Raw genomic sequence first — 10,095 nt, 5'->3', positions numbered from 1 at the left:
GTTCTATATAGGACCACAAGTCCTACGTTAGAAGGCTTGTTACAATAGAACTCCTTTTTGAGTGCACATGGTTACGTATAGAACCAGGTTCTTTACTGAGGAACCCTCATTTTTACATGTGTAGTGCTGTCTTGTGAAATGTAGCACGGTGTTCTGGTGGAACTTTATTTTGTTCCACTAAACTCACAGCTGTGATCAGAAGTAAGCCACTCAATCTCAGTCCTGACCTCAGCGACCTCTAAACAAAGTAAACAAAGAGAACCTTATGAAATACGGTTCAACACATCCCTACAAGGAACCAACAGAGTTCTTTAATGTAGTGCTTGCATGTATTTGTTCCCTCTGAATTTTCTTCTGCTGTTCCGAGTTTCCTCAGCATAGCTTTAAAACTCACTATGTGACGGTAGTTTATATTCCCATTCTTGCTCTCCAGCTGCGAGTCCTGCTCTGTGAAGGTCTCTCGCCCACCAACTGACCAGAAAGTCACTGCATAATCATGAAAAAAATGACCAGATAAGTCATAACCAAGATAACTTATCTTGAAATCACAAGTCACAATTTAATTATCACGTGATCTCAAGATAGCTATCCTGACAAGAAATTATATTGTAAACTCAAGCTGTTGTTATAGTTATTTTGAGATCACGCTATAAGTATCCTGCAGTCTTGAAATAAAAGTTAATTAAGCCGTAAGATAACCGTCTCGTGATCTCAAGATAACATTTTTTTTAGTTGTTGAGATCATAAATGTTATCTTGAGATCACAAGATAAGTCCTATGATCACTTATCATGAGATCACTTTTTAACTATCCTGTGATCAAGATAAAAGTTGAGATCACAACACAATTAACTCATGCTCTCAAGATAACAATCCAGAAAACTAACCGTGGACCTCACTGAACTTTTTAGGTTCATTGTAAGTGGGATGTTCCAGCACCAGTGGGAAAAAAAACCCCCAAACAAACAAACAACAAACAAACAAAAGAAGTCACATTTACAGAGTGATCAAACGTTTGTTGTATTAGCATTTTGCAGATTAATACACAGTTATTCACCCATCCATAATAAATATCCCAAGACAAACCATCTTATCTTGTGAGATATAAGAATTCACTTCCCAAATACAGGGTGGTGCCCATCAATGATGGATCAGCTGAGACCCAGCTTGTAACAGAAAGACCGCTGTACATTTGAGACTATGAACTACACTTATATCCTCTCTGGGTACAACTCGGTAGACGAGGGACATCAGGTGCTTGTTGGGCCGTATTTCTTGACAGGGTTGAGTGGAAAAAGTGCTTTACAAGCTATGATATTACATATTTAAAGTCTTTTTGACGGAAAAGATGATATCCTTAATTTGCGGTGTGCTGTTGTCTTCCAGAATCTTGGCATACGGCATTGGGATGTCCACTCCAGTCACTCTGATAACAGGGGCATCTAGGTAGTTGAATGCTGGACCTACAGTTAGAAAGCAGACAAGACAGGATTATGTAACATTTACCGGACAGATGGAGGCCTAATGACCTTTCAATGCGCAATACTACTTAGGGCTGGGCAATTAATCGAAACAGTCATTCAGAACCTCTAACTGGCGTAATCTTGCCAATGACCGTTTATTCTGTTAATTCATTCCCTGCTCTGTGTGTTTGTGTACTGTCCCCGTAAAAACATACTACCTGAGCCGCATGCGCAAAAGAACAATGCTTCACGTGGTTCATCCAGAGATAAACAACTCACGACTATGAACGAACGCCTCTCTCTCGAAACTTCAGTTTCATCTTTGCCAGCATCACAGGAACCATGATGAAGCTTCATTGACCAACAGCTGGGTTCCTCACCCAGAATGTGTTCAAGCCATAAAAAGGGCTCAGTCACTTTTTTGGTTGGTGTCCTCGGATTCTTTAAACTTTGCTTTCAGACTTTTAACTGTTTGATGCTTAAGCTTCGTTCTCCTATGGCCGTGTTCGGCCATTTCTTTCGAAAGATCTTCAAACACAGGGGTGCTTCAGATAAATCTCTTCAAATTTTTGCGCAGAAATATCACCCCAAATGTTTTTAGGTCTCAGCAGCACGAAATTATGACAAAGTTTGAGTTGGGATTGACGTAACAGCCGTGTGAATTCTGATCTGGCTGTTGAGACGATTTACAGAAGATATGCAGAGCGTATTTACAGTACAAACCTCGTCAGTAAACTATGAAAAAAACCCAAATTAATCGCTCATTAATTGTAATCAAGGTACAGTATTTAATTAGTCGTGATACTGATTTGAGGTCATATTGGCCAACACTAATACTACTCCATAAAATTCAACAAAGTAAAATCCAGAATGACAGTTTACCCTCCATAATTCTGGCACAAATCTCAGCCCCAACACCAAACTGGGGCCAGCCTCCCTCCACAGTTATCAGGTGGTTGGTTTTCACCACGCTGGCTTCAATCGTCTCCACATCAAGTGGTCTGATGGTGCGGAGGTTGATAACCTGCAAGTAAGGTGCAAATCAGTCAAATCAAAATTAAGAAAACGAAGGCTAAAAGCAACTGAGCACAACATCCATGAAGCTCACCTCACATTCGATACCCTCTTTGGCCAAGACAGCAGCAGCATCAAGACAATGACCAACCATTCGGGAATGCGACACAAGTGTGACGTGATTTCCTGTGTGGACACAGATCTAATCAAGTTCTACTCTGGATGAGCTGAAATACTAAAATTGGACTTTTTTGCCTTGGTGATAGCATCAGACTTTTTACCCACCTGGTCTTTCGACCTTCGCCTTTCCAATGGGGATGGTGAAGTCTTTTGACAGGCCTTGTTCAGACACCTCAAAGGCCACTCCATACATCAGTTCATTTTCCAACACCACCACTGTTGGAGAACACAGAGGATGAAACTGCTAAACTGTATTGCAGTATGTATAAATAAACAAACAAACAAACAAACAAACAAACAAACAAACTAACTAACTACCTACACTTACTATCACTTCGTTAAATATTTTATGAAAGGCTGGCCTGAATTAAGTATGAGTTTATGTGATTGTTCCTTATGTTGATTTATGTTTCCTTGTTTAATTTTCAGAAGCGCTGCCTTTTGGTAACACTGTGAAACTTACTGATGCAGTTTTCTTTACAGTGGTGGTGATAGGAACCATGGGCTCACCACGTCTATAAGACATATATAGCCATTTACTATTCAAAACCACCAGTGAACGTACACAAGTCTTCTGAGTTTTATATGTAATGTTGATGGTAAAATAGTGGAAAATGTGGTTCAAAACAAAAAACAGCTCTGCATGGGGGAGGGGGAGGGTGAGCCATCTGGTTCTTATCAGTATCTAGAATAAACCAATTAACATCAAATCATTATTAATAACTTGCCTTACATTTTAATCACCTCATTATGTAGATTTATTTTGAAGAAAAAGGTTGATTTTCCCTTTAAGAATAGCTAATTAGATGTCTGTTTGGGCCAAAAATAGCCACGACAGACTAACGCTCACAAAAAATGCTCACTATGATCATCTAAATAAAACTGGTTTCTGTTGTTTGCATAAGGGGAGACGTGTCCCCTTCTAGAAAATATCATGCAAATCATTCCAGAAGACAGCAGCCCATCATGGACCAAGCACTACGTAAGCTAGCACACCAACGTCCTCTACCATCCTCTAACTGAGTAAGTGCAGAAAGTGGAGTGGAGAAAGCTGTGCACAGGCTAACGTAATTATCTGCCATGTTTCTTGTGGCCACATCATAACCTTCTCTCATTACCATATTCTGCTGTACTAGACAGAGACAAGTTCAAGCTTGTGTGTGATGTTCACAAGGAAGTTGATACAGAGCACTTTGTGAACTTTGTATTGTACTAACACTTCTGACATAAAAATATGATCAATATACAATAAACCGCTTGGAAAGTATGTTTTTGAGAGCAGGTGGTCTTTAGTTCATGAAGCGTAAGTAATCACGTCTAAACAACAAACCATTTACCCTGGAAGTGAGCAATGAACACAAGCCTTACAAAACAGAGCTTCTACTTGTTGAGTAATTTAACACAAATGATTATCTATAAATGAAAAATACAAACCCAAGAGTCTGGCATTCCCTCATGAATTAAAAAAAAAAAAAAAAAACTCTGCTAATTTTTTTTTTTAAAAGTTCAAATCTCTCAGACTCTCATGTTCTGTAGTTAGCCCTTTTGTTGCCAAATGAAGGCTAAAGCAGAGAGCTAATAGTAGGTTTTGCTCTGACCTGGCTGTGTGTTTGTGCTGTATTTCTGGGCTGTGAAATGTCAGAGCTGGTTTCTTTCACTCTGGCTGGTGATGTCAGGTTCCTCTGAGTGATCTGATGTGTGAATCATGTGGCTAATTTGAACCCTTTGCTTATAACGTGAAGGCTAAAAGCAGAGTTGTAGTATAACAGTAGCGAGTGGGGTTTGGGTGAATTTGGAGCTGGATTGCTGGCTCATGGATGGTCACAGCTGGATGAAATCACTCTGGATGGTGAGGAAAGAGTCTGCTGAGCGATCTGATGTGTGAATCATGGCGCTATTTTAACGCTCTGTTGGAACATGAAGGCCAAAAAGCAGAGCAATAATAACAGGATTTTAGGTGATCTTCCAAGCCGAATTACTCACTGATCCTGATGTCAGACCTCAATGACATCAAACTATCTAGTTAGGGGCTGGTCTGCTGAACGTCCTGATTTGTGGATCAGGTCTGTAGCTTAAAACGTTCTGAAGTTATGAAGACTAGAAGTTGCCAATGGTTTTGCCTATAAAATCGCAGGCTTCAGGTCCTTGGGGTTAAACAGCTTGTTTATAATTGGATATGGTGGCACTCATTCAAAAACTATTTTATGATTACTAATCTAATCTACCAATATCTAAACTAATATATTTTTTGCAGAATATTTTTTAAAGAAAGGAATGTTATGAATTACTAAGGACATCCATTTGCTGATGATTCTGATTTGCCTGAACACGCCTACGAAACATCACAGAAGGCAGCAGGTACCGATGAACTGACGAAGGAATCAAAACAACTATCTTTTCAAAGAAGAAAGACGATAAACGGATACCTTAAGCCTATTTATTATGACAGGGAATTCTGTCTTTGTGCGCTTACAATGTAAAATACAGCTATAAAATGAAACAACAGCAGAGATAAGCTGCCTAATAAAGTTACTCTGTAAACCTGCTATTTATCTGAATTGCTTTTATGGACATGACATGAAGAGTTTTGATCTCGTGATGGAAAATCAAAGTCCAATCTACTTAAATTTAATTCAACAACTGAATGCAATGGGATGATCCATGAAACAACGGTCACTGTCAATTTGCTAGAAATCAATTAAGCAAGCAATACAGAAAAGATTAAAATCTTCATGTTAAATATCAAGGCACAAGGTCAGACATACCTGGGTTGTCGTCTCGAATGGCTGATTTCAGAAGACCCCTGGCATCCTCTGAATTCCAAGGGCTTACAACCTTCAGACCGGGACAATGTCCATACCAGGCTGCAAAGCACTGGGAGTGCTGGGCCGCCACACCTGCAGAAGCACCATTGGGCCCACGAAACACGATCGGGACGGCCTGCAGACCAGCGGACATATAGCACGTCTTTGCCGCAGAGTTGATGACCTGGTCGATGGCTTGCATGGAGAAATTGAAGGTCATGAATTCACAGATGGGCCTTAGGCCAGCCTGAAAATGGAGGAAAAATAATTTATGTGTTACTTTATCATTAAATTTCACATTAGAAAAGACCTAGTGTAGTAAACAGGGTTGCATAATCCTTAAGAGAAAGTGGACCAACTCACCATGGCAGCACCTACAGCAATACCTGCAAAACCCATCTGTGAAAAACAAGGCAAAAAAGACTATTACATTTCTATAAATTGTATCACTAATATTTACAGTTCTGTTTGGTTCTGTTTAAGTGACCAAGCAGACATCACTGACTGCCATGCACACTAATACAATCAGGACTTCCCTTTAAGTCTAGCTCTGCAGAACCGACTTTATTGTCCTACCTAGCCAACTTTATACTAATTGGAGTAACTTTCTTTGCTGAAAGTCAGTTCTGATTGCATTTAATGAAACATTTCCAACTGGGGATTGAGAAAGTCCACTGCTAACTTGCAGGCAAGCCATGCAGGAAAGAAATGAGAACAGCTACTACAAAGATCTGCTGAAAATATTCTGTATAAAATGTCTCCATTTCTGCTGTTAGCAAAAATTAATGACAGAAATGGAAAAAAATGCAAAACAAATGACTGAATTTAATCGTGACCAGTTATTGCAATCCAATGGAAAAACAAAATATCACATTTTCCCTGTGGAAGAATGAAATATCAGATATATGACCTTCGTTAACATTTATCCTGCTGTATGCACATATATAAACTATCGTTCAAAGGTTAGGGATCATTCTAACATGGTCGCAGGATTCACATAATGAGCAGAAAAAAAGTGCTGTCCAGAATAATCTGTCATAAGTTTTGTTAAAATTAAAATCTAGAATATTTACTTTTTCAGAATTCAAGCTGACTGGTCGTAAATACATATTGGCAGTATTTCAATTAATAACTTACATGGACTACTGAATAAAATGTCTAAAAATTCATTTTAATGTCTGGTTCATAATATTTTAATCTATATTGAATTATAAATTTAACTTTTTACTGCATAGAAAATAAAGATTATCACAACAAGTGGTTATAAACTTTTGAACGGCAGTCAAAATTGCTCAGTAAACTTTATTTGCTCAATACACAAAAGATAAGCATTTCTGTCACTGGGTAAAAAAAATAACATTGCAAAATAATGATGAGTACAGTATGAAGCCATAACCTGCAGAGTTAAAATCTATAATGATTCATTGGTTAATTCTTTCTCACCTCACTAATGGGTGTGTCAATGATGCGCTTATCTCCGTACTTCTTCCAGAGTCCTCTGCTCACCTGTATTGAAACATTTGCAGTATAATTTGAGCACAACTTGAGAAGTACGAAAACACTGGAAAATAAAAATCTAGCAAAATTTTAAAGACTGAAGAGAGTCTCATAATTACAACACTTATTAACCTTGTAGGCACCATCATACTGTGCGACTTCTTCACCAAGCAGGAACACACGCTCGTCCCTCTCCAGCTCCTCATCCATCGCCTGGTTGAGCGCATCTCGAACCGTCACCTGCAGCAGTTGAAAATCTTTCATTTATTGGCCACCCGAAACCACCACTGAATGTATATAGGTTTGAGCTTGTCTTTTGAGCTTTGTGCCTGTCAAAATAACATTGAGTACTGTGCATCGTGAAAGAACCGTCATATATACTTTTCTCCAGATCATCCACACCTAATAGAGGCTTCCAATTGTTTCAAAAAATTTTAAATGGTTAGTGATCAAAACACAGCGCATGGCACCTTTCGTCATCATTTTAAGAGAAGAAAACAAACTGGACATTAAAAAAAGAAAACTGTTCAATCAAAATAAGCCATACCAGGTTTGAATTTAAAGGTCACAACACTGAATTTCACTGACCAGATAAGATACTGAGCGACTCAGTTATCACTATGGAAGTTGATTTCTGCCACTATGAAAATGTACAACCATTTAGGAAGTTATAATAATGTGAAATATTCAGTACCTCATCATTATGACTTGCTATCTCATAGTACTGAGACTTTCTCAGAATTATGACTTAGCATTTAATCATTTTGACTTCTTCTTCTTCTTCTTCCGGCTGCTCCCTTTAGGGGTCGCCACAGTGGATCATCTGCCTCCATCTTGCCCTATCCACTGCCTCCTCTACTTTTACACCAACCATCTCCATGTCCACCTTCACTACATCCATAAACCTTCTCTGAGGTCTACCTCTTCTCCTTCTACCCGGCAGCTCCATCTCCAACATTCTTTGCCCAATATATCCACGATTCCTCCTCAACACGCGTCCAAACCATCTCAACCTGGCCTCTCTGGCTTTATCTCCAAACTGCTCCACCTTCACTGTCCCTCTGATCTGCTCATTTCTAATCTTGTCCATCCTTGTCACTCCCAACGAAAACCTCAGCATCTTCATCTCCGCCACCTCCAGCTCAGCCTCCTGTCTTTTAGACAGAGCCACAGTCTCCAAACCATACATCATAGCAGGACGCACTACTGCTGCTATCCTTCTGTCACACATCAGCCCTGACATCCGTCTCCATTGCTCTGGATGGTTGACCCAAGATATTTGAAGTCATCCACCTTTACCACCTCTACTCCTTGCATCTTCACCTTTCCACCTGCCTCCCTCTCATTCACACACATGTATTCCGTCTTGTCTCTACTGACCTTCATTCCTCTCCTCTCCAGTGCAAACCTCCACCTCTCCAGATTCTCTTCCACCTGCTCTCTACTCTCACCACAGATTACAATGTCATCTGCAAACATCATGGTCCATGGAGCCTCCTGCCTGACCTCATCTGTCAACCTTTCCATCACCATTGCAAACAAGAAGGGGTTCAAAGCTGATCCCTGATGTAACCCTACCTTCACCTTGAAACCATTTGTCACTCCAACTGCACACCTCACCACTGTCTCACTATCTTCATACATGTCCTGCACCACCCTAACATACTTTTCAGCTACACCTGACTTCCTCATACAGTACCACAGTTCCTGTCTTGGCACCCTATCATATGCCTTCTCTAGATGCACAAAGACACAATGTAGCTCCTTCTGACCTTTTCTGTACTTCTCTACCAACACTCTCGATGCAAAAATTGCATCTGTGGTGCTCTTTCTGGGCATGAAACCAAACTGCTGCTCACTGATCTGAACCTCTCGCCTTAGCCTTGCTCAACAACTCTTTCCCATACCTTCATGGTGTGGCTCATCAACTTTATACCTCTGTAGTTACTGCAGCTCTGCACATCACCCTTGTTCTTAAAAATGGGGACCAGTACACTGCTTCTCCACTCATCAGGCATCCTCTCACTCTCCAGGATTTTGTTAAACAACCTGGTTAAAAAGTCCACTGCCTTCTCTCCTAAACATCTCCATACCTCCACAGGTATGTCATCTGGACCAACTGCCTTTCCATTCTTCATCCTTTTTAAAGCTGCCCTCACTTCCACCTTACTAATTCTCTGCACTTCCTGATCCACTATCTCTAACCCTAACACTAACCCTCATACTTTTGATTAGTGTCTCATAATTCTGAGAAACTGTCTCGTTACTACGAGATAGCTATGTATTATTCTGAGATACTAAGAGTTTAGCAAGTCATAACTATGGAAAGCGCTCTTGTTATTGTGACTAACAGACTGAATGTGTAGTATCTTCTTCTGTCCTGTGGCTGAAACGGGTTTCCACATAAATATGATATTTATCACTGAAAATCACGGAGTTTTACTGACAGCTCGAGCAGCTAAAGAGCACTGCTAACTTAGTTACTACTGCCAGCTACTTTAAGGCTGAGCAGCGCCGAGTTAGCCACACAGCTAACACAGCTCGGCCGGGTAGAAGAATAAATGACATTGTCGTCAGTCATACAACAAATATGATATTAATCGCCTCGTTAAAGTGTATTAGCTCTCGGTTTTCTCGCTACAGTCCTCTCAGGGCGTTCATTCTCCGCCTCTGTCTCTCCTCCTGTCCGAACATGTTAGCCTATCCTAACCCATGTTAGCTAACGAAGGTTGGAGCATCGCATCAGACCTGCACAGCAGCCGGTGAAGACCTGTGAAACTCCCTCCGGAGGACGCCCGAAACCGCATTCTGCGAAGGAGGAAACAAACAGAACGGGTCATTTAAAAACACTCACTCCTTTACTTTAAGAACCAGCTTTAAATAGATGATATTTACCTTTCCAGAGCGGAGAAAGCACCTCAGCGACGCCATGTCGGCTCTGTCCCTCCTGTCCTCTATTTTGGAGGCGTTACTACGGTGATGTCACGCGACATCAATGTCCAATGAGAAGATGGGGTGCTCTGAAACAGCCAATCATAGGCGCTCCCCTGTCTGGACGTCACCAAATGGGAACGGCGCGTTAGGAATCCAAGGGCAAGGCAGCAACTGACTTGCGGCTGCTGCCATTTTCTGTGAAGT

At 40.6% G+C, this 10,095-nt stretch overlaps 1 protein-coding gene across 1 annotated transcript; it reads right to left on the bottom strand.

Annotated features, from left to right (window-relative positions):
• Positions 1 to 994: 994 nt before the first annotated feature.
• pdhb (pyruvate dehydrogenase E1 subunit beta) lies at positions 995 to 10,004 on the bottom strand. The gene is made up of 10 exons (XM_017704811.2): positions 9,853 to 10,004; positions 9,706 to 9,765; positions 7,090 to 7,197; positions 6,904 to 6,966; positions 5,824 to 5,859; positions 5,422 to 5,707; positions 2,762 to 2,872; positions 2,571 to 2,662; positions 2,345 to 2,486; positions 995 to 1,462 (listed from the first exon to the last, which is right to left on the bottom strand). The coding sequence occupies exons 1-10, from the start codon at positions 9,886 to 9,888 to the stop codon at positions 1,317 to 1,319; spliced, it is 1,080 nt and encodes a 359-aa protein (XP_017560300.1). The 5' UTR covers positions 9,889 to 10,004; the 3' UTR covers positions 995 to 1,316.
• Positions 10,005 to 10,095: the final 91 nt, after the last annotated feature.

The sequence above is a fragment of the Pygocentrus nattereri genome, chromosome 21 (genome assembly GCF_015220715.1).
Source record: "Pygocentrus nattereri isolate fPygNat1 chromosome 21, fPygNat1.pri, whole genome shotgun sequence".
NCBI classification, from domain to species: domain Eukaryota; kingdom Metazoa; phylum Chordata; class Actinopteri; order Characiformes; family Serrasalmidae; genus Pygocentrus; species Pygocentrus nattereri.
The sequence above is the reverse complement of the archived record's forward strand: the minus strand, read 5'-3'. Positions and strand labels throughout refer to the sequence as shown.

Excerpts from the sequence above, each read along its gene's own strand:
- pdhb (XM_017704811.2), bottom strand. The coding sequence starts at position 9,888 with ATGGCGTCGCTGAGGTGCTTTCTCCGCTCTGGAAAG. Across the intron at positions 5,708-5,823 it reads TTGCTGTAGGTGCTGCCATG|GCTGGCCTAAGGCCCATCTG; the intron begins GTGAGTTGGTCC and ends CTCCATTTTCAG. Across the intron at positions 1,463-2,344 it reads TTGTGCCAGAATTATGGAGG|GTCCAGCATTCAACTACCTA; the intron begins GTAAACTGTCAT and ends TTCTAACTGTAG.